At 34.4% G+C, this 25938-nt stretch overlaps 1 protein-coding gene across 9 annotated transcripts in view; it reads left to right on the top strand.

Annotated features, from left to right (window-relative positions):
* NAV3 (neuron navigator 3) overlaps positions 1-25938 on the top strand; it is an 850089-nt gene that overhangs the window by 810460 nt on the left and 13691 nt on the right. For 6 of the 9 annotated variants that reach the window (XM_074402523.1, XM_074402524.1, XM_074402521.1 and 3 more), the window contains 9 exons: positions 4047-4168; positions 5173-5193; positions 5873-6045; positions 8217-8370; positions 9929-10103; positions 15294-15391; positions 18263-18358; positions 18626-18794; positions 19960-20195. In XM_074402523.1, the coding sequence (XP_074258624.1) occupies positions 4047-4168; positions 5173-5193; positions 5873-6045; positions 8217-8370; positions 9929-10103; positions 15294-15391; positions 18263-18358; positions 18626-18794; positions 19960-20195 (1244 nt within the window). The remainder of the gene's footprint in view (positions 1-4046; positions 4169-5172; positions 5194-5872; positions 6046-8216; positions 8371-9928; positions 10104-15293; positions 15392-18262; positions 18359-18625; positions 18795-19959; positions 20196-25938) is intronic. The other 3 variants (XM_074402522.1, XM_074402520.1, XM_074402527.1) reach the window with 1 other exon arrangement.

Here is a 25938-nt window from a genome sequence, read left to right as displayed (position 1 = left end):
TATATAAATTGATCAAGAAATATTTAAAAATAATTTTCTAGGTTTTAAAACTAACAAACACAACTGGCTATAAAGGGTTAAATGTATACAGGATAGTTAGATTGTATTTCTGTAATATTAAAACTCAGTATTTATTTATTTTTTATTTATTTTTTATTTATTTATTTTATTTATTTATTTATTTTTTTGAGACGGAGTTTCACTCTTGTTACCCAGACTGGAGTGCAATGGCGCGATCTCGGCTCACCGCAACCTCAGCCTCCTGGGTTCAGGCAATTCTCCTGCCTCAGGCTCCTGAGTAGCTGGGATTACAGGCACGCGCCACCATGCCTAGCTAATTTTTTTTTTTTTTTTTTTTGTATTTTTAGTAGAGACGGGGTTTCACCATGTTGACCAGGATGGTCTCGATCTCTTGACCTTGTGATCCACCCACCTCCGCCTCCCGAAGTGCTGGGATTACAGGCTTGAGCCACCGTACCCAGCCAGTATTAAATTTAATGAACACAAAGTGTGATTCTTATTACATTGATCATTGACATTATATTGAAAAAATAGTCAGTTGGGCTAATTATGTGTCTTTTCATGGGTTATTAAGGTAATTGTATGTCATATAAATTTATATTTGGAAATCATATTGAAATTCACTTTTAGAGACCCTTAAAATATTTATGTCATGTATATTTTTAATATATGATCTTAAAAGATATATTTAGAAGAGGCAACAGCTTTATAGACAGGTCAGACTGTCACAAAATCACATACCGATTTGTGAATGTATGTTTCTATTTTCTCTAAATTAATGCATCACATTCGTTAACAAAGTTTAATAATTATAGTCTATAATAAAATATTTTTATTTACAAACATCTTTAAACACCTGCTGTTAAATACTAGGCATTATCAGGTCTTAAAATACAAATATTTAAAAAATTACCCTATGCTCATGGGTCTCACAACCTACTGCAAATATAATAATTGTGATAAGAAATTTGAAAGTTGAAGGTAATAGAAAATTTTACTTTTATTTTTCAAAATGTAACATTGTGTTTTAAGTCACTATTTCTGTGTAAATATGAAATTGTTTTTTCTTAAGATATACCAAATATAGCTGGCTAACACATGTATTAAAGTTATGTCAGCACTAAATATTTCTTAGAAATAATGATGGGCAAACATAGTTATACTGAATGTAAAAATAGACTAGATTTATTTAACAGCTATGTATTGATTGATACCACATGCCATATGCTATAAGTTCTAAGATGGGCAGTAATGGGTACCACAGGGAAAGAGGGTACCAAGGAACCTACCGGAGGTTGCATAGTCAGGGAAGATTATTCCAAGGTAGTAAGATTTAAGTGAATATCCAAGGAATAATTTTCAATCATACGTACTGAGGGAGGAACATTTCAAAAGAACTTTGAGGCAAAAAATAAATTAATACCTTTATGGATCTAACGTAAGGAATATGTTAAGCAATTGTTTAATAAGAAGAACACGGTGGATGGGTTAGGAACTGACAAGATTACTAAGGGATTGTAGGCCATATTTAGAAGTTGGATATTTTAATCTATTCTTATTAAAGTGAGAAGTTACTGAAAGCTCTTAAGTGGGGGAGTGTTGATGAAGTTTTCCTTTTAAAAAATATTTTTCTAGCAATTGTTTATAGAATGGTTTGGAGATGAGTAAGTTCAGTAGCTGTATTTGCTGTAAAGGTTTTATTGGTAGCTTGAACTGGGGCCATGGTGATGCAGAAGATGAGAGGTGGAAAATGATGAGTGAACAAACACATACCTGAAATCTTCACTTTAAAAACAGGTTTCTCCATTCATTTGGATGGCTGATATTCATGTGGTTAGCCGTTGTTTACTGAACTTTATGATGCCCCATGTACCGAATTAAATACTTATAAGTACTAAAAAGGAATTGTTAGGGAATGGTAAAACACATTTCCTTCATTTCAAAATATTAAAATTATGGCTTTGCCAATCTTTATTGGCGAATGCAGTCATACTTGAAAGTAACTGATACCTCCAAGGGCTACTTTTGACCTATGATTATAATAATTTACCTATCTTTTTAAAAATGTAGTATTAAAGAAGTCAAACACAATTTATTAATTACAGATATAATAAAAATTCTGAAATACTTTAATACTTTGTGCTTTTCTATTTGTGAAAGTCAATTATTAGGAATGGGCTATCAAATGCTATATCTTTTTCAAAAAGCTAATGGCCAATCACAGCAAAAATTTAAAACACGAAGAAATACACATATTCTTTTATTGTCTATTTATGTGACTTCCATAATAGTTGATTAAAGGATACCAGATTCCTTTATTGTTGAATTAAAACCTCCTACATGAATACCTTGATTTAAGTTTAGATGTTGGTAATATTTTGGCATGCAAAACCAGTTAATGTTCTCATCATTACTTTTTAAAATAATTTTAAGGAGTGATCTCTAGGGATTCTAAAAAAAAAAAGCTCTATGTGTTTTCTTCCTATAAAATTTTTCAGCATGATTTTGTTAGTAGAAAAATTAAGGATCTTACTGATATATATGTAAATGAAGGTGAGGATAGATATATACACACATACATATGTATATATATGTATATACATATATTACATGTCTATTAATATGTACATACTCGTTTATTATATGTTTTGACAGCAACCAATTCTAGTTTTGTTGCCGTAAATTATTTTTACTATTCAGTAAATCAGTCAATTGAAAAGGCTTGATTTTATGGTATTAGTTTTATAGAAACTTTATAGTAAATTTATAGTCTGCTTTATAGTAAATGTTGACATCTTACAACTTCCACTGAGATTTTTTTTTTGCTTGGCTAATATGTCTTGATGCCAATAAATATATTAATGGAAATGGACTAAAAGCAAATGTGACCTTAAGTACAATTCTGTAAATTTTCTTAGTGTCTCACTAATACTTAAAACTAGTGCATTTTAATTAGGAAAAATTTCAGTTTGTTTTACTTTTAATAACTATAAATAAATCTCATAAGGTGCTTGTATTAAAGAAGTGGATACCTTTAAATATGATTAAAAAGCAAATGCTATTATCTTCAAAATGTCTTAGCTAAAGAAACACTGCTTGCTTTTAGAGTATAGCAAGGCCACACCATGTGCTGCACACATGGTAGTTAATACAGTGGACATTAGAATCAGTCTAGGGCTGAGCCTGGCTCCACTATTTTTCAGCTATGTGACCATGTGCAAGTTACAGTTCGTAATTAAACTCATTTCAGTGGGTTGCTTTAAGAATAAAATTAGATACTCTGGGGGCATATCTAGCATATTGTAAAACCTAGTTTTATTATTACTATTACTATTCTATAATAAGTCATGGGCAGGGAGTACGGGTACATTGGAAGAATTGCACTGTCTTAAATATGTCCTCTGTTGAATTTACAAACTCAGTCTACCTAGACTTTCTTTGGAGGATCTGTCTTTCATTGGCTGTTTGGCCAAGTTACTTAACTTCTTTGTACTCCAGTTTCCTCATCTATGAGACTATGTGCTTACATGCCTTCCAGGGTTTGTTTTGGCTCTAATATGATATGATTCTATGAAATGGAAAGTTAATACACTTGGCTCTAGTAACTGTATTTGAAGCACAAATATTAAAAAGGCACAATTAATTCTCATTCTATTATGAGTTTCCATTTACTCCTGGAAATTAATCATTCAGAACAAATCATTTTGGAAAAGCTGTTTGATCCAGGTATTCAGTAGAAATCACTAGCATAGCATTTAATTTTAGACAAAACTCAGAACTCATTAAACTGCAAGGGCTACAGACTTATATGAGATTCCCATTAAATCTTAAAGTAGATAACTCAGTTAATTAAAAAAATATGGTTGTACTTTATTAAACTTCTAAAACCAAAACTGCATTGAAATTATCTGTACAAAGCCTTGTTGACCTTTATTAGAGAATATCCTCTCAAAAGACCTAAAAGACTTATTTGTTCAGATTGACACTCTTTGTGAGCCAATGTGATACTCTCTATCTGTTGCTAGATCTCCGCATCAGAAGACAGCATTCTTCTGAAAGTGTTTCTAGTATCAACAGTGCCACAAGCCATTCCAGTATTGGCAGTGGTAACGATGCCGACTCCAAGAAAAAGAAAAAGAAAAACTGGGTAAGCCACCATCCTTCACCTAATTCAGAAGCTTATCAATGCGTAATGAGTTAGGCCTTTTTCTTTGGGGCTTTAGTGATCTGCAGCAGTTTACGAAGTGTCCCATTCAAGCTACTGACACCTCAAATGCTGCACTCATCACCAAAATTAGTGTGGCATGCACTGAAAAGCCTATATTTTAATACTGAGACTAAACTTGGGTTTGAATCACCACTGGATCTAGGTGAGGTTGCTTCACCTTTTGAGGGGCCTGAATTTCCTTACCTATAAAAAGATAGTTAATATCAATTGTATTTATTTGTGGATACAATTTATTCACAGACGATATCTTATTTATCTATAGTATAACTATAGAAACTAAAGAAAAATGTTACATCTGTGAATAAATGGCTTAAAATAGGGGTTTATTTTGGGGATAGTGATGAAGGAAAACTGGAAAAATGATGATGATTATGGTGATGATAATGGTGATAGTGATGTTGGAGGAAAAGAAGAACAGAAATCAATAAAAGGAAAGAAGAAACCGTGAAAGCTCTCCTTCCGCCCTGAGAATCAAAAGGGCTTACACTGTGAATAGTTTTACCCTAAAAGAAATTAACCACATTAGTGTCTGCTTGATTTTTTTAAACAAGAGAATATAGCAGAAATATAGAAATGTACCTTAATAGAACTGTACCTTAAGTTTGCTAGAGATATAATTTATGATGTTGATCAATAGCTAAATAGCCGAGGGGAAAATACTATTACTGCAAAAAAAAAATTAAAAACAATGTTGTCAAGGATTTCTTTTAACACCAAAAAACAAGGGGTAGATTTTAAGAAAATACAACTCTTCATGCAATTCAAACATAATTATCAGAGGATTTTACTGGAGTACTTTCTACAAATAATGGAAGAAATATCTTTTTGTTTTAAAATAATGTTTATACAGGTAATATTTTAAAATACTGATCAGCCTTCATTCCCTTGATTTGTAATTCCACACTCTTTCATGTTTCTGCAAGGTGAACTCTAGAGGAAGTGAGGTGAATATAAACTGTGGACAATTTGGCATGCATCTATACAAAAACCCTACCTTGGCATGAATGCTATTCATTTTGGCAGTAGGCTTTTATAGCTTTTAAAACAGATTACCTTGTATGTCTTTTCTTTGTGTCTTTTCATTTTAATCTCAAATTTTAAAGAGATGTAAAACCACTTTCTGAATAGAGCTGTAGGGGATACCAATTCTGGTTTTGCGTAGTCTGGGATTGGAAAATTTGAATAGAAAATCACATTTAATGAAGGGTTAGGTGAATTTGATTTCATTTTGCTTTTTAAGTTTGTACTGTCAGCAGGACATGACTTGATTGTAGCGCTAAAGTGGCCATTTAAAACAAATTGCCTTGAAGAGAGAAGCATTGGGAATGGAGATCCCTTCAAGGTACTTAGTTTTAAATGAGTGCTCTGACAGCCATGCCCTTGACCTTGCACTATTTAAAAGCCTTCCATGTTTGCGCTGCGCTGGATTAATACAAGAATAAAATGAACACACAAAACATGGTATCATTTTTTTTTAGAGATACTGTGCTGCAACTGTTAATACTCTGCTTGTACATACTGACCCCAGGCAGTGGCTAGGATGGCATCTGCAAACTAACGCCCTAAAGCAAAAGCTCGCCAAGTGCAAATAGACAAGAAGGGTAATTTCTGTCCTTCTTTCAGCTGAGAAGTTCTTTCAAACAAGCCTTTGGGAAGAAAAAGTCCACCAAGCCTCCTTCATCACATTCCGACATTGAAGAGCTTACTGATTCATCCCTTCCAGCATCCCCCAAATTGCCCCATAATGCTGGTGACTGTGGCTCAGCATCCATGAAGCCCTCACAATCTGCCTCAGCGTAAGTCGCTCCTTCTGCAAAATGCAGAAATATTTTTAAAAAACAATTTTAGATCAAGGGCATATTTAAGTTCCAATCATATCTGTGCCAATTATTTTCAGATTTTTCTGAGAATGATGGGCAGCATTGGTTTCTCTTTTTGTTTTTCTGTTTTATTTTCGTATGTTAGAATTCAAGTGTTTCTTGATCTCATTCTTCATTTTTCTAAATCATAATTCTCACTTCTTTCCACGGGCATTTGTCCATGTATCTGTCTAACTGTATGTACATACAGGTCACCCCTTGTCTGGCCACCAAAGAAACGACAAAATGGCCCTGTGATCTACAAGCATAGATCTCGGTAAAGTGGAGTGTGATGCATGAAAACTGCCAAGATCCAGGTTCTAACCTAAGTAGTGTTTGCTTTTGCTTTTTCTAAAATCACTCACATGCATTTCAACAATAAATGCCTTCTGTTTCTGTTTTTTCAACTAAAATTTGGTTTCCTAAAATTGATCTGCTGTCTAGTTTTCTTTAATCCTGTTAGGTAATCTAACATAACATTTTTATGGTAGCCCACTTTCTGGTAGTACAGTAGCCTCCCCTTATTCACCAGGGATTTTCCAAGACCCCCAGTGGATGCCTGAAACCATAGATAGCACCGAGCCCTATGTATACTATGTTTTTATTTTCTTTATATAGATACCTATATATGATAAAATTTAATTTTAGAATTAGGCACAATAAGTGATTAAGAGCAATAATAAAATAGAACATTATAATAATATTTTGTGATAATTATATGACTGTGGTCTCTCTCTTCCTCAAAACACTGTAATTTTTGTTATTGTTGTTGTTGTTGTTTGAGACGAAATCTCAGTCAACCAAGCTGGAGTGCAATGGCAGGATCTAGGATCACTCTGCAACCTCAGCCTCTTGGGTTCAAGCGATTCTCCTGTCTTAGCCTCCTGAATAGCTGGGATTACAGGTGTGCACCACCACACCCAGCTAATTTTTTATATTTTTAATAGAGACAAGGTTTCACCATATTGTCCAAGCTGGTTTCAAATTCCTAATCTCAGGTGATTTACCTGCCTCGACTTCCCAAAGTGCTGGCATTACAGGTGTGAGCCACTGTAACTGGCCCAAAACACTGTAATATTTTTGGACCATATTGGACTATAGATAACTAAAACCACAGAAACTAAAATTGTGGATAAGGGAGGGCTTCTGTACAAGAATGAACACATTTTGAATGTGGAAAAGTGTTACGATGAGATAATTCTCTTTGTTTTATTTACTATTTAAATCTAATTTCCTTGTATGCTCATGACAACAACTAGCACAGAACTCATATAGCACAGGGCCACTGTGCTTTGCCTATATAATTTCATCATTTATGTAGAAAGGGAGAACATGTCGCTGTCATTTTGTAGCCAGTAAACTTGTCCTCAAATGAAAAAGATGTTAGTTAATATAAAACAATATTTTGACAGATTTCCTGTAAAGCTGTCCACAAAACAATAAAACAGCAGAAGGATACAACATGTATCCTTCAAACAGGCCTCAGCTAACCTGCTAGTAGCATTGAAACCTGTGATTTAGCTGTGATCTCCTTAATCAGCTGAGCCCAATAGGAAGGTTATATAACTCACCTCTTATTTAAATGTCCAAAATTAATCTCTCTAATTTATTTTTTACAGTGTTTATATTGGATTTTTATGGTAACTTAAAGACAGTACTTGTGGCAAAGTTATTTTTTGCACAATTTTGCAAAAGAAGAAATGACCATTTTAAGAATGCAATAACTGCTTTTATAAAAGAAGTCACATGTTGCAAATAGAGGTTTAAGTCCCTTGAAAATGTTGGAATGAAATGTAGTAATCTATGAGTTTTCTGCCTATAAATATCACCAATAAAAGAATTTTTAGGATCACTTTATACTCCGTAGACTGTTTTTAAACTTCAAAAAATAGAAAAAAAAAAGATTTAAAGGAAAAGATATTTCCGTTTTGAGCCTGTGAATGCGTCACTGTTTGTAAAACTCTTTCTCCTTTTCTCTAGGTTTTGCCAGCAGCAAATCATATCTGTACCTGCTGGATAATATTGCAATTCAGCCTTTAAAAGAGGCAGTGTTTTTCTTAATCCTCTGGCTTCCCCAGACCACTGATTTTGTTTGTTTCCTTCTTCAGGATCTGTGAATGCACAGAAGCTGAGGCAGAGATAATTCTGCAGCTGAAGAGTGAGCTCAGAGAAAAGGAATTAAAATTAACGGATATTCGGCTGGAGGCTCTCAGCTCTGCTCATCATCTTGATCAGATCCGGGAAGCCATGAACCGGATGCAGGTTGGTGCTGAAGCACTTTCAGGGAATAAAATGGAGAAAGAACAACAACAACAAAAATGCTGCTTATTCTGTTCTCTTGGTTAACACAGAACAAATGCCACTTGAAACCCCACCTTAGAAATGTACTCTGTTGGCCGGGCGCGGTGGCTCAAGCCTGTAATCCCAGCACTTTGGGAGGCCGAGGCGGGTGGATCACGAGGTCAAGAGATCGAGACCATTCTGGTCAACATAGTGAAACCCCGTCTCTACTAAAAATACAAAAATTAGCTGGGCATGGTGGCGTGTGCCTGTAATCCCAGCTACTCAGGAGGCTGAGGCAGGAGAATTGCCTGAACCCAGGAGGCGGAGGTTGCGGTGAGCCGGGATCGTGCCATTGCACTCCAGCCCGGGTAACAAGAGCGAAACTCCGTCTCAAAAAAAAAAAAAAAAAAAAAAAAAAAAAAAAAAAAAAAAAAGAAATGTACTCTGTTTATTCAGTCTTTGCAACTCATTTCTTAGTACTGAACTGAGAATTTTGTCAAATCCAAGTTTGGAAGTAGGAGTGCAAACTGGCAGGTTGTATTCAAGAACCACTCGGGATACTTGTGCTAGTGACTGGATTCAGGTTGAGAGCCAGGTTTTTAGAGAGGCTACTATAATTCTTGCTTCTTCACTTTTCCATCATTTACTTTTATTTTGGCTTTTTGCCTGTCCTTTTGAAATCTGATTTTCAAATACTTTCACAAGTTTTCTATAGAAATACAAAAGTAATGAGGAAACTGTAGAAATTCAACACAGGCTTTCTGAATATGGAAGTATAAGTGATTTAGAATGCCATCTGTAAAAGCAAAGCTTTTGTATTTTTTAAAAGACATCTAAAGGCTAAATTCAGAAACAGTCTGTGCTCAGGCGAAGTTTTTATTTTATTATTGTAAATCAATAATCACTTGGTACCACAGATGACTGACATAAGAAAAGCTCATTTCTGAGCAGACTCATCTGCTACTGTATATATTCATCTAAAAGATTTTGTTGTTTTTTTTATGACCTTAGGGTCCCTTTTGGAAGAAACAAAAACTTTTTCAGATGTTATATAAGATTCGGGAATAATTTTAAATTACCTTATTTACATTATTTTTGTTTTGCTCTGTTTTTCAACTGTCCACAAATTAATAGTAATATTACACATGGCATTATATGCCTATAAGATTTTAACATTGCTTTTAAAATGAGAAATGTTATGAATGATTGCCTCATATTTTTCTTAATTCAAATGAGACCAAGTCCTGAAAAAATTCTCAAACACATGATTTAGTCAAAAAAATAATGATAACAATGTTGAATAGTTAATTTATCTATATTTGTGAATTCAGGAATACATAATGTGTGAGAGACAGAGAAAAAGATTAAATTTCCTTCTTTGGAAGGAAACCTTATTTCATATCTTATATTTGTTTGTTTAACATATTACCACATGCTTTATTTAACAAACAAGCTAATTAATTCTGGTAAAAGACTTGGTACTGTTTTCTCACGCAAACTGACTGAATTTTTTTCATGTTTTCCGTCTTCACGACAGAATGAAATTGAAATACTGAAGGCTGAAAATGACCGGTTGAAGGCAGAAACTGGCAACACAGCTAAGCCTGCTCGGCCACCGTCAGAATCCTCAAGCAGCACCTCCTCTTCATCTTCCAGGCAGTCGTTAGGACTTTCTCTAAACAATTTGAACATCACAGAGACTGTTACCTCAGGTGACTTAGTACAAATGCTTGCCTGGATCACAGCATGTCCATGAGTTATCGGGTGGGAAGCCTGGAATTTGGAGAGCTTTACATACTGCTAAAAATGTTGCATTCTGGAAATAGTCCTATTTTGATCTTATAAATCTATTCTACTTAGTTGTAATTATAAGAGCATATTCTGTGTCCAAAAGTCAATCTTAGAGAGACTGTCTTCATAATATTTTTAAGAAATCACTTTTGCTTAGGAAGTACTTTCTCCATATTTATGACGATGAAGAAATAATACTCTCAGTGATATATTTCGTACTTATGGGTATAATAATAATAACCCAATGTAATTTTATTCTGTTTTAAGTGTGCAAAAACAGATTTATAAGTGTAGCAGGCTTTATTTTCTAAATTTGTCTAGAAGACCCTGCATGATGCTGTCTAGAGAGAACATGATGCTACTCTGTCACCCAGTCTGCAGCTTTCTTAAATTTTCAGCAAACAAGAATAATATACTGGATTCTGTTGTTTCCATCAAGGGTACAGTTTTTATTCAATTGCAAATAGAATCATATGACATAATGTCATCTTAATATCCGATGAACCATCCAATCATAAAGTTTAACTGTTTCTGTGGAACAGTTCATTCAAGAGAATCATTTCAAGGATAGAGAATTTAGACTAGGGAATATTTACATGAGGCTCTGTGGTAATTGTAAAGCACGGCCACCAGGTGACGCTGGGAAACCAGTAATATGTATGTTTGTAGCCAACGTTAGAGTCCGTTACAGAATAGAGACAATACACTGCTTGCCTTAAAACATATTAAAACACAGAAGGAGAAGGGAAATGACATGGCATGTTGATATTGATTACATTTCCAATGAATCAGATCTCTTCTAAAAAGTCAGAATTTTAAAAATTCTGATACTGTGGCTGCTCTTCATAATATAGTATTATGGCCTTCATCTTATGTGTAAAGTGGGCACTCCCTATAATTTAAGAAAACAACTTTTATAAAATTATTCTGGGGATTAGAGGAATAAAATAAATTTGGAGAATAAATATCAAGTAAAACTATTATCAGAAGCCAAGTAAAAAAGCAAGAGATTTCAGAATTAAATGAACTTAGAGATCATTAAGTAGGACTATGGAAGTAGATGATAATCTGAGTGTGTAAATTGTACATCATGTTTTGTTATCCACACTTAAGAAAATAGTCTACAAAGGAAAGAGCACAAATGTTTAAATGTATACAATCTGACAGTTCTGGACAACATCCTCTATGTTGGCTTGTTGCTGATGAACCTGACAGAGAAGTGAAGTAAAATCTACATCTCATGCTAACCGATACATTTCTGGATCCCCAGACTTGGCTCCTAGGGAGAGACAAAGGCCAGTATCTTACTGGTCACCGGTCAAACTAATGGCAAGATTCTACTGCCTTTTTAAATATAATTATGTTTTATTTTATGAAAATATGATAAAGTTTGAAGGAGGCAAGTTTTAATACTGAAGGTGGGTTAGAAAAAATAGACATATATATATATAAACTTAATGTCTGGGAAAAATAGAACTCATAAATATAAAATCAAAGGGTTTAAATTTACAATTTCTATGTTTATTAGGCTTAACACATTGTGGGCCGTGATTAAGCAGTTGAGGCAATTTTGGGAGAGGAGGCAAGCTTTACATTTTTTAATACCTTTTTTGTTACCCATTCCCTAAGTTATTTTTGATATATCTTATTTCCTTCATTATTTTTCTGTAGTGATACTTATGTCTGAACTAAAAAACAACAATAACAACTCAAATCACACAACTAAGATTGTTATCATTACCTTCACTCTTGTGTAGTGGGTTCAACACTTGGAAAACAAAATGAGTTTTTGCGGGGTCTTTTTGACAGAGAAGCTTTCTAAGTTTCATGATTAATCTTAAGAAAAAGAAAGTAGGCAGGAGAGAGGACAATTGGCAGATATCCAGTTCCTGAAATATTAATTGCGTGTCCATGCATCCAGTCAAGACAGATGTTTGAGAAGCCTTCAGTTTTTGGCCAAAATTTCACTTAATTATAGTCAGAATGACAGACCTTTTTAATTCTTCCTTTAAAATGTAGACAGAGGACCATGACTTTTTTTTTTTTTTTTTTTTTTTTTTTTTTTTTTTTTTGTGAGACAAAGTCTTCCTCTGTCACCCAGGCTGGAGTGCAGTGGCACACAATATTGACTCACTGCAACTCTGCCTCCCAAGTTCAAGCAATTCTCCTGCCTTTAGCTGGGATAAAGTAGCTGGGATTGCAGGCGCCCACAACTACACCTGGCTAATTTTTTGTATTTTCAGTAAAGACAGAGTTTCACTGTGTTAGCTAGGATAGTTTTGAACTCCTGACCTCATGATCTGCCCCCCTTGACCTCCCAAAGTGCTGGGATTACAGGCGTGAGCCACCACGACTGGCCGACTTATTTTCTGGTTAAAAACAGAAACAAAACAAGCAAACAAAAATACAGAAGCCTCTCACATTAAACTTGCTGTCTTTTTCTGGACTTGTTTCATCAGGTGACTATCTTATCAATATAATCTGCCCAGGGGAGATTGAGAGTCATGACGTGACCCTCCCACAATCAACAGAAGGAGTTAGAATAAACAGAAATAATAGTTAGAAGAGCAAAACTTAGTACACACTGAGGACGACGTGTTTTAAAAGCATTATCTTTTATGTTCTCAATAACTCTACCAGGAAGGTGCTGTTCAAGCCCCGTTTTACAGCTGAGGAAACCAAGACTTGGGACGGTGACTATAATAATTTGTTCAAGATCATGAAGCTAGTAAGCAGCAGAACTAATAATCAAATCCCGATTTGGATGAATCCAGGACCTGGACTTTTCTTTTTTTTTTTTTTTTTTTTTTTTTGAGACGGAGTTTGTTACCCAGGCTGGAGTGCAATGGCGCGATCTCGGCTCACCGCAACCTCCGCCTCCTGGGTTCAGGCAATTCTCCTGCCTCAGGCTCCTGAGTAGCTGGGATTACAGGCACGCGCCACCATGCCCAGCTAATTTTTTGTATTTTTAGTAGAGACGGGGTTTCACCATGTTGACCAGGATGGTCTCGATCTCTTGACCTCGTGATCCACCCTCCTCGGCCTCCCAAAGTGCTGGGATTACAGGCTTGAGCCACCGCGCCCGGCCTGGACTTTTCACTATTACGTTAATTTTGCCTTAAGTAGACACATAATAAAAGCAAAGAACAATCATTAGTTCATTTTTGATAAATATTTATCCTACTATTGTCAGGAGAAATTTCATATTGTAAGCATAGTTTTTAGAAGTAAATATGACATGAAATGAATAACATACTCCCAGGCAAATTTAAACAGATTATATGGATCAACAATCAGGCCAACCCTCTTTGCCATGAACTACTTGGCCATGTGTGATTTGGCCCTTATTTCCATCCACATCATTTCATACCACTCCCTACCTTCCCCTTGTCTCTGCATTTTTGCTACCCCAAACATCTCTCTGTTCCTTTAACATACCCAGCTCACACATCTCAGGCTTTTGTACTTGTTTTTGTTGACTGAATCTCTCCCTGGTTCTTCACTTGTTTAGCACTTCTCAGTCTTCTGGTCTTATCTCCAAATACCACTTCTTCAAGGAATCCTTTCGGGATGACCTATTTATCTAGAACAGGCTCCCTTCAGTTACTTTCTGTTTCATTGTCCTGTTTATATTAGCAGAGTGCTTAAACTATTCTGAAATATATACTCCAAAAAAGCAAGAAATTCACTTTCTTTTTCACCTTGGTATTCATTCCCAATACTCAGCAAAATTTCTGATACCATTTATGCTTAATAAATGTTTGTCAAATATTTTTGAACATTTATGAGTAATTAAGACAAGTACAAAAGTAATTTGATCATGAACTGCCAGAAGTCTAGATGTGAACAGCCAAAGGTAAACCACTCTATACTTGTAAGACAAGGATCAAGAGAATTAAAATGACTAAGGAAGAGTTTTATTTTTGAATGAAGTAGGTGAAAAGGTGAAAGACTATTAAGATGTTGACTTGGAAAATAATTAAACTCCAGCGCAGGAAGTTATCTTTGATGACTTAAAAATTGATTGCAGAATTTTTCATATTCTTCAAGCTCTAAAAGTTGTTTTAAATTGTTATGATCTTAGAGTTTTTTTTACTGGTTACTTTCAAAATTATATATCCTTAATTATTAAGATAATAAAAACCATTCTAATTTCAGAAGTCATCTTATTAGAGTATTGATTTCTATGATGCTATAGTCATAACCTTTTTTCTATAAACTTATTGTCAGAGTAGTTGAGTTCTCTTTTCACCAGGCACATGAGCTCTTTAGCATGTAATGGAGTTTCATTTATCCACAGAACAGTGTCTTTACATTAATCATGGTTCTATAATAGCATTGTTAGCAAAGGAAAACATATATTTGGGACAGTTTGCCTTAATAATTCTCCAAATTGGAAATGAATCTGGTATAATGTATTTTGAAAGTTAATCTTTAGTCACCATTTAAAGGCTGATATTTTAAAGGTTAGCTAGCTTTGTCATGCTTCTATAACTCTTAGCTGATTACTAGAAATACTATTTTGGTTTTGAAACTATTAGCATAAAGTATTCAGGAGAGCAATCATAATGCCAGTATAATGCCATGGTTGAAATTCAATAACAGAACCTAATAATTATGAAGATAAGGTGAGTAGTTATATAGCTGGTTGTGTCAAGTGGTTGAAAATAATTTCAGTTGACAGTCAATCTCAGCACCTTTACATATATAAATTACATGGCTATTGAGCTTGTATATTTTAGATTGGATAGAAAAATCAGATGGCTTGTCAGTTTGTCATGGTTCTAATGGTGACTAAATATTGCTCAGGTATTACTCAGACCTATGTGTAATAGAAGAAGAAACCTCTTATTTCCTCATCTAAAGGCAGTGAGTGGCCCAACACTTGAGTGAAGATCTTTGCAAGCAGAAATAAATTCTTAGATTGAAACTTTAACCCAGTCACAGTAATTCATCTTCTTGAAAGCTGAGGCTTTTCAAACCAGTTAGGCTAGAATGGGAAAGCAAATCCCATTGAAAGATATAAAACTATGAGGGAGAAAAGAATGACAGTAAACAAATCTGAGCTAATGTTACTCTGTTGTGTTTGTCTTTCTTTTAAAATTTGGTAGATATTTTGCTAGATGATGCTGGTGATGCAACTGGACATAAAGATGGCCGCAGTGTGAAAATTATAGTCTCCATAAGCAAGGGCTACGGTCGAGCAAAGGTACTTCTTTATTACTAACAGATGAGAATTACTATGAGTAAAATATATTTCATATATGAATATTTGATCTGGTAAATGTCCTACAACAGTTGCATATTGGCTGATTTTTAATATGTCACATAAACATGAAAGGGACAATAAAGAGATGACATCATCCTAGAGGTAGAAATGTGTCTTACATGGACCTCACATTCATTCACTGAAAATATCATCAGCCTCTCATTTCTAAAACTTAAAAAAAAAAGTTATTTCTTTGACAAACATCTGGTTTAACATATTCTTTTGGTTTCACTTATTTATTTTAACTTACTTATTAAGTAATGTTTATCATGTGCAGTAACATGTTACTATAGCTATCAATATGGTCTTTATACAAAGGGAAGACTGTAAGGTAAATAAATATTCTAGAAGTCAGAAAGATGCGTGTTTTACTAAACTCAGTAGGACAAATTCCGTTGATGTTACATGTCTATTTAAGCAAGGTCCTAGATGACCAAGCAAGCACTTTAATGTTTTGCAATAAATATTGCCTTCAAATTGTCAATGTCATTCTCCTTAAAAAAAAAATTAAGTTAAATTTTTAGTTAAGTGGCCAAAAATACACGTTTCTAAGTATCCTATTTTTTTTTACGTCAAGCAAATAAAAATCCCTTAGAATTATAAAGTACATCATTAAGTTTGAAAGGTAAGATGGCACTTATGAATTCCTACCCTGAGCCAATATTCAAAGGATTCCAATGCCATCAACTTTCTGCTTGAGCTGCATATTTGTACCTACTTTTCCATGTGGGTCTCTATGTGAGATTCTGTAATAGTCTCAGTGAAGCATAAATTAACTTTAATTTAAAAGCTGCTTTTATAAGGTATTGCATAAGCAGCCATTGCGACTGCCTTATGAACACACTGAAAACAGTATTTTCTGTTCACGATAATTCTAACAGACAATGTCTTTGAACATTATTTCTTTTTGTTTTTGTTTTTTTGAGACAAAGAGTCTTGCTCTGTCACCCCAGCTGTAGTTCAGTGGCCAATGGCATGATCTCGGCTTACTGCAATCTACGACTCCTGGGTTTAAGCGATTCTTCTGCCTCAGCCTCCCAAGTAGCTGGGACTACAGGCATGTACCATCATGCCTGGCTAATTTTTGTACCTTTAGTAGAGATGGTGACAACCATATTGGCCAGGCTGGTCTCAAAATCCTGACCTCCAGATACACCCCCCTTGGCCTCTGAAAGTGCTGGGATTACAGGCATGTGCCACTGCACTGGGCCTGAATGCCCGAACACTTTCTCTTAAAAAGCTTCCATGAAAGTAGTTGTCTTACTCTACCTGGACTGCCATAAAAAAATAACAGACTAGGTGGCTTAAACAACAGAAATTTATTTTCTCACAATTCTGGAGGCTAGCAAGTCCAAGATTAAGGTGCTAGCTGATTTGGTTCCTGGTGAGGGCTCTCTTTTTGTATTGCAGGTGGTGGAATTCATGTTCTGGCCCCACACAGTCTTACCTCAATGTCTGTAGGTAGGAAGAGAGAAAGACTACAAATCCTGAATTGTTTACTTTACCCAGTAATCCCATCATGAAAGTTCTACCTACCATTATGACCTCTAATCCTGATTACCTCCCAAAGACCTCACCTCCTAAAACCATCACTTTGAGAGTTAAGGCTTCAATATATGAATTTTGAGGAGACACAAATATCATTTCATAACAAGTAACAAAAATCATAATCACCAGCTATGAATTTCTCAACTTATTCTCCTAAAGGTATTGTATTCTAACTCAGATTTTATGTGAATAATGGTGATAACCATTTACCCTTATGGTGCTAAATATTACAGATTAAGAAATTGAGGCTCTGAGCCAGCTAATTGATTTACCTAAGGTCACATTTCTTAATTAGCTGGTACGTATTATGTGTTACAGAATCCATATCTTCTAACCCATGACTCAGTGATTATTCTACCACCCCTTAATGATAACATACTTAGTGACTAGAACTAGGATTGTAGTATGTCAACTATGTAATTATATCTACTGGTATCATAATCACTATTTCACTAACCATTTCTAGTCATCAGAATAGAGGCTCTAGCTAGATTATAAATTCTGAATTATTTACTTTTCTAATGTAGAAATTCCTCAAAATACCATCCTGCAAAAAAGATAGATTTGGGATGATTATTCATATTATAAAGGAATTACTTGCTTGTTAAAAACGAGTCCGGTAGGTTTCTCTGGCGAAGTCTTTTAAACGGAGAATTTCTGATACATTCAAAATGGAACCTGTTTTGGAAGTATGCAAATGTCTTAAATGATCATAGCTAGTACTTTTTAAAGTGAGATTGGATTCTTGATTAAAATTGATATAACAACTGAGTTTCAGATTTATCAAAGATCAGATCACAAAATAGTAAGATGAAGTTCTGTAATTTGCATAATATGGTTCTCCTCTGTCTCTCTCACCATTTCCCTCCTACCAAGCTGCTTCTCTTTAGAAAATGTCCACTGCATTATAATGCAAGAGTATTCTTTCTGATTCCTTCACCTCTGCCTTCTATAGAACAGGTCATGAGTCAGTTTTTCTTAACATACTGCTTTATCTCATCTCTTTCTTACTTGTTGCTGTTGCTATTGCTGCTAAAAGTAAAAGTAAAGTTGCTATTGCTGTCATTTATTTGTTTGGTTGGTTAGTTGGCTGAAATATGTTTTATTTTATATAATTGACCATATGTGTCTATTGTTATAGAGGCCATAGGCTCAATAAATATTTTAGTCTTAACAACTACATTAACAAATTTAAGTAGAAAATGTAGTGATAAAAAAAATGCACAGTTGTATTTTATCTTGCTTTATTTTGTTCTCATTTAGGATCAAAAGTCTCAGGCATATTTGATAGGATCCATTGGTGTTAGTGGAAAAACCAAGTGGGATGTCTTAGATGGTGTAATAAGACGTCTCTTTAAGGTATGTTGTGCATGACACCCTAATATTAATTTTCAAATGTGTTTTTCTTTAGTTGTTTTCCTTAACTTCAATAGCATAGACACATCTTTTCCTCTTGTCAAATAAAGAACACTTTCTCTTTGTGTTATTTGATATTAAGAGTTCTTATAAAACACATTTCTAATATTCTTGACAACTAGCTCTGTATCCCTATGGGTTATGTATTTGTTATAGATGAGTTGAACCTCTGTTTTGACTTTATTTTTTTTTGTGTGTGTACCATTTTAGGAATATGTATTCCGAATTGATACATCCACTAGTCTTGGTCTGAGCTCTGACTGCATTGCTAGCTACTGTATAGGAGACTTAATTAGGTCCCATAACCTAGAAGTGCCTGAACTGCTGCCTTGTGGATACCTTGTTGGAGATAATAATATCATCACTGTGAACCTCAAAGGTAAAAAGAAAAATTAAAAGAAAGGCACAAATTTAAATTTTAGCAACGTTTTTTCTCCCACCCCCCCCCACCTTTTTAGCTAGTTTCCCTTAAAATTTTTCTATTTGAAAATTATGTAGTATTTAAAAAATCAATATGACTCATTTCACACCAAAGTATTAAATTCTAGAGTCCTACTAAAAACAATAGAATCTAAGGAAATTAAGTTCTTTGAGTTCTGGGATTTAAATATTTATCAAGGCTCTCACAAAGGAATGTGATTTAGGAACTTCAAATTTCTGAATTTTCTTCATTATCACCTTTTATTACAGGAGGATTTAAAACATTTAGTGTCTATTCCAAAGTAACATATTCATTGATGAATCTTTGGCTTTAAAATACACATACATAATAAATACTCCCTAGGAATAGGGAATAGAAATTTAGAAACAAGGATAGGAAATTCTGAGAATTTTCTTTGCTTTGGATGATATGATTAATTATAGGGTAATGTAATATATGAAGTATCTTATCTTCATAATTCCTTGTTTGTTTCTATTAAAGAATCAGAATACATCTATATGTACTGTGAGTTAATAGAGGAATTTGTCAATATTTGATTTTATGATGAAGGTAATTGGGTTAGTAAAAGAAGATACTGTTGCTCCCTACTTAATTCCTTGCCAAACATAACAATTTATGTTCTTCAAAAGCTTAAGTGGTTGTACCACTAGCATGCATAATGAGAGACAGAAGAGAATAAGGAGGTGGGGAGAAGATAAACTAAAATAAAGACCACACAGAAACTGTTATATATACACGTGTATAATCTTCACATTTATACTTAACATACATAATCATCTTCGATAAAAGATGCTATGATAGAATTTATAATGCTTCCATTTCTCTCTGGAAGCATAAGTGAAAACAGGAAGTAGACAGTGAAGTGAAGCTTGAACAATAAAGAACAGCTTGCTTTTGTCCAGATGTTCACTCTGCCATATTACTGATATATTTTCTTCCTTAAAATGGCAACACATATTTGTGGGATAGAAATATCTGGGAAATTGTTTTGCAAGGACTGTATTCCTATGACTAACCAAGCTGTTGCTGGTTAGCATGATATTTTAAATTCTGGTTTATATAGAGCAATAAGTCATGCTATTTCTTTTGTTTCTTCTTTCAGGGGTAGAAGAAAACAGTTTGGACAGTTTTGTTTTTGATACGCTGATTCCTAAACCAATTACTCAAAGGTACTTTAATTTGTTGATGGAGCATCACAGAATTATACTCTCAGGACCAAGTGGTACTGGAAAGACCTATTTAGCAAATAAACTTGCTGAGTATGTAATAACCAAATCTGGGAGGAAAAAAACAGAGGATGCAATTGCCACTTTTAATGTGGACCACAAGTCAAGTAAGGTATGTTACAGAATTCTGAAAGAACAGCTCCAATTTATCCATAAGTGTTTTAAGCAATCAAATTGTAAGATTGTGTGAGACTTCCATGTTATACATGGAAAAGAATATCCATATTTTTTTTTTTACTGGATCTGTAACCTGGTAAGTGACCAAACTCTGGTTCGCGAATTTGAACAAGACTGCTATTTTCAGTAACATTCAGTTATCAGGTACTCCACCAGGTATTGGGAATATACAGAATAAAATGGCAGGGCCCCTATTGCATCGTCTCTCTTAGACGTCCACCTGGGAGAGTAGAAAGAGGTCTGTGCACAAGCAAGAAGGAATAGCTTTTCTTGGAGGAATCAGAGAGTTATAAAAGGGTAATACTTGCTTGGGTCTTACAGGCAAGTAGGAAATAGCATGGGTGTTGCAGCAGTGGACATTTGGCAATAATTAGAATATTCCAAGCAGAAGTTCTGGGAGCAACAATTTGTTTATGTCACATCTCCCTAAAATTTTTGTTTAGAAACCTTAGGAAATCTAACAACATTCAATTTCACCACCAACTAAGGTCTAATGTGCCATAGTAATCAGTCTGAACACTCAGATATGAAAAAGGTATGAGGGTCTATACAACATAGCCAGTTATTTTTCTGAGTAAAATTTTAAAAATCCTAAAAAGGAAATAGTTCGTGGCTAACGTATTTTTAACACTAACCTAGTTTTACCTATAATTATTTATTAAAGTCTGAATCAATGAAACCTGAAAGTTTCTCTTGGGAAACTGCAACTATTATAAGCAGTACCTTGAGGGAATCCCAATTTTACTAGGTTGTATTACTCTTTCAAGGATAACCTGGTTCAGTGATCTAAACTGTCCCAGTTTCTCAGAAACCTGAGGTCTGCAAATTTTCAGAAATAAACGTGACTCCCAAATGCAGCCCAACCCCATTGGACTCTTGAAATAAACCAGGCATATAGCTTAATGAACAAAAAGTATTAATTTTCTCACCCGTAAATTGGAGGAAATAGTAGGTAGGGCTATTCTAAGAACTAAAATGAGTCCGTGTGTGTGTGTGTGTGTGTGTGTGTGTGTGTGTGTGTGTGTCAGAGAGAGAGATAAATAGTACAAGTAGCAAGCACAATATAAGGGTTACTTGCAATTTTTAATCATAGCCCTTGACTCCCAATGAAGATTTCTGTCATAAACACACACATATTCACAGTGCACCCGTGTGCACTTGCACCCCCCCCCACACACACACATCTTTGTTCAAAACTGCTTTATATGTATCCTTCAAGAACAATGATGTACATAAAACACAATGGGCTCTCTTAGAGTTAAATAAATACAATACATAAATTCTGACTATTTCCTTGGAACTCAGACCTATTCAAATTGTGGTTGAACCACCATCTAAAGAAAAACGTAGAACCTGAGGTAGAATACTTGACTCTTTTAGCAAAAGTAGGAAGAGCACAATTGTTTGTTTGCTTCAGCAGACATGTTTACTGCTTACTGCGAATTCTGTCTCCTCTTATCTTTATATAAAAGCCTTTTAGCACAGTTTTAAATATTTTCGGCTAAAAAACTATGGAAGGTTTTGAAAGTCCTCTTTAGTCATCCCCAGTATTTTTTTTCTCAATGTTGGTATGAGGGAACTCTTTACAAGGTACTTCTTTTATGGAACAAAAAGTGCTTAGAAAGCAAGAACAGAATAGATTTATTGGAGAAGACCATGGCATTTTGACAAAGTGCCTATAAAATGGGGAAAATAGTAGAGCTATTCTAAGGACTAAATGAATGAGTGTGTCTGAGAGAGAGAGGTTCACTTAAAATCAAGTTTCGAATTTAATAGATGAAGCTTCATTAGAATATAGTTGACATGCTAAAAAAAATAGGTAATTACCATTTATTATAAAATATAGCTTTCCATAAAATATGTATATATATACATATATATGTGTGTGTATGTGTATATATATATATATAAAATATAATGTATATATATAATATTATATATATATATATATATATATATATATATATCTGTTCTTTTTATTTCAGCTTAGGAAAGAAGTTTATTGCTTAGCCATGTTCTGTTAAGAGCGTGTTAGCACCCTTTTAACATTTTTGATTAAATATTTCCAACACTCTTATTTTTGGCTTTTTCAGAGGATAATAATTTGTGCCATTATTAGGTTCGTTCAATATTTTATTGCAAAATAATGGGCAGGGCAACAACACTGCCAAGCATTGGTGGAGCTAATGATGCTGGGAAACAGTCACAGGAAGAAACTCTTAAACAAATCACAATAGCATTTGTTCCCAAGAAAGCACAAAGTATAGCTGAAAAAATGTTTATTCTTTATGGTTGAAGATATGAACAAGCTATCAGTAATACTGATTACCAACTCATTGCCAGAGAATTTGGCCAATTTTTGCCAGTTTGACAGAGAATAGCCACTATTTTCTTGGGAGTTGGGGTAAGGGTAAGTGAGGACAAATATAAAAATAAGAGGGGATGACAACTTGAGATTGTGTTAGGGATACTAACAGTGTAGATTTACTAAAGTAAAATGCTAATGAGGCATGAAATAATAAATCCTGTTCCTGAAAACCTGGAGCTGTTTAACTGCTGACGCATTTTATGCTGTGCCATAGATAGCACTGAAGAGACAAATCCAAAAAGCACTTACTGATTTAAAAAAAAAAAATCAAATGACAAATCATCAAATGAAAAACATCTTTTCTTGTTTTCAGTACCTCTGCACTTTACATTCTGTTCCTCTTCCCGCATTTCAAGCTCTCCCTCAAGCTGCCAGCTGGAATATTTTGATTGAGAGCAGTACACGTAAACAATTACACTTTGTGACATTTGATATAGCAGGCCCAGAAGGCTAGAGATGGATTTAGTAGAGAATGAGTGGCCAGCTGAAGCCATTTGGAATGTTAGGTTGGAAAAGATCAGGAAAGTGGACTTGATAGATTCCTTTTTAGTATATCTGGTGTCAGAATCTGAGAAAACAGTGATCTACCATTTTTATGTAACTGTGGTGTTCCACCTACAGTTTCAGAGTATGGGATTCATCTCATTGCCAGCGTCCATCTGGAAGATATGTCTGTTTCCTTCCACCTGAATAGATCTGGAAAAAAGACTTTTAATGACAGTCATCAGTGCCTCAATCTAAGATTTCATTTTCATCAAGCTGAAGTGGATATCATGAAGTTATTTCAAGGGAATCTGTGAAAAACTCTTAAGTTACATGAAAAAATTATAGTTTGCCTGTTTCTACATCCACTGGTTCATACCTACCATTAGATTCCCAAGGGATCTACCATCCTCTTGAGATGAAAGAATGCCACACTAGAATTAGAATCTAAAGGCTCTGATTGTCCAAAAATGACCCATTGACCTGCTAATTATGAAATTCAATTCCTTTGTGCCCGCCCCACTCTTTCTCTTTCCTGACATTCACGATTATCATTCTCTGTTTGTTTGTTTCCTACCCCCTGGTAAATTCCCTTTCAGTTTTTTTCACTCTCTTCTCTTCCTTCTCTTCCCAGTAAATGAAACTGTTTTTCTCTGTAATGAATTATTCTGTTCACTCTCACTTTTGTTCTTTGGATGACTCTCATGACTTCAACTTGTGTTGACTTCCGTGGTTGACTCCAATTAAACACTATCAGCCATGCCCACTCTCCCAATTTTGTAAGCTTTCTGTTATGTTACAAATATGTTTCTATTCACCTGCTAAATATACATGTTGAAAATGGACAATTTCAGCCCCAAACACATATTGTAAATCCATCCTCTTTCATTCCTCTCCACCATAACCACCCTCCCCCCCAGATTAACATCCTCCTCTATTTCTTGGATTTCAACAATTATTTTGTAACTGCATGATACGCAATCTCCCTTAAATTTCCCTTCTCTCTTCTTTGGGATATATTTATTCACCTCATGGAACATAGAACATCTTTTCATAATTAAAATCTGAGCAGATTAAAAATTTTCAGTAGTTTCTTACTGCTTTCTGTACTAGATCAAAAACATCACACTGTTCCTTGTTCAGTCCCTTAGTATCTCTAGGCTTCAATAATTTCAATATTCTCTTGGCTGGTCTCACTTCCTCCTTTGAGTATGTTTGCCACATGTTAAATCACAGCTTTGACTACTTACTCAGATCACTAGAACAATGTTTCTTCACTGCCAACAGGAAATGTTCAATGATCTTACTAATCATTTAAGGTTGCAACGTTTCCTTTCCAATTTCATTACTACCATTTCCTTTCAGAAAACACATACTCTTAGCTTTTTTCCTACATGGTTATTATATTTGCATGTTCCTGACTGATTATTCTGTTTTTGGAAAGCTCTTCTCTCATGTTACACATCAAGATATTACCCAATCTTAAAAATAATAATAACAAATAAGGGAATAATAGCAAATAATACTGCCAGCAAAAAGCCTTTTTCAGAGGCTACAAGCCATCTTTACATACTATAAACAAAATCTTTGATCTATACTTTTTTGAAGTAATGTATTATTTTGACTGAGCATTATATAGGTATATGCCTGACCTTCTATTCCAGAAAGGTAATAAGATTCTTAAATGCGATTTCCATTTCTAATTAATTCTCATGTTTTTCACATTTCTGTTTCCTTGGATAAATAAATTGCTTTTCTCTACTGAAAACAGAAGCAAATGAACATATCAATATTTGACACTTGTTTATATAATACAATGCAACTTCTTTTGCATGGATTGAGCCTTTTTTCTTTTTTACTGCCATCACCACTGGCATGATACTATAATTTTCTGTAACAATAGAACACTTATTTCCCAAGACACATCATACATGTACACTTTTCAACTTTTACTTTTTATTCTTTAGACTTCAATTTTTTTTTTCTTTTTTCCTTTTTAACCAATGTACTCTGTTGTTCCATGAACCTTAAGACTGGATTCGATTCTTCTCTTAAGTATCCCTATAATGTTTTGTACATTTCACTTAGCATGCTGTATTGTGAAACATTTGCTGTCTTGCTTCCGTGCTTATCAACTCTAAGTTCATGAAAGACAGAAATTATGTTTTATCTCTAAATTCTTGGTGCCAGCAGGATGCTTCAGTTGGAATTAATCTCTTTCCCTCCTGTAGGCCACATGCCCCCTTTATCTTCTCTCATGGAATATTTTACCTTGCATTTTGTAAATTCATCATTATTTATGTGTGTGCCTTCCACCCCTCTCAGGCTCCAGCGTTACCTCCTCCAGAAAACCGTTCTTGACACCCAGCATCTAGGCTAATTCTCTTTCCTTGGCTTCTCATAGCTCATAATGTATTTATGATATTACATTGAAATCATTTGTCATATTTAAATTCCAGTCCATAATGTGATAACTCTTAAAGCTTACAGGGTAAGACAACCCGATTACCCCTTTTTAGTCCTCATGTCCAGAAAAGTACTTGGTGCAGTTCATAATAAATGTTAAACCTACTTAAACACTATTGATAGCAGGAATAATACCTCGCTATTTTTGTATACCCAGGGCTTAGTCTGAGGCTGTGAACACAGTAGATAGATAGTATTTTATAAATGAATTAATGTCTTAATGTAGCTAAATTCGTGATATAAATTTTATTTTTTTTAAAGTAAATATAATTCTCCAGAACATTCAGCAGTTTTAAACACGTATTTCTGCATTCCGTGACTTAGACAAAATTTATTTTATGTGACTAGCTCAATAGAAAAC

This window comes from Saimiri boliviensis, chromosome 7 (genome assembly GCF_048565385.1).
Source record: "Saimiri boliviensis isolate mSaiBol1 chromosome 7, mSaiBol1.pri, whole genome shotgun sequence".
Classification (NCBI taxonomy): Eukaryota; Metazoa; Chordata; class Mammalia; order Primates; family Cebidae; genus Saimiri; species Saimiri boliviensis.
Note: the sequence above shows the minus strand (reverse complement) of the source record. Positions and strands in the feature narration are given on the sequence as shown.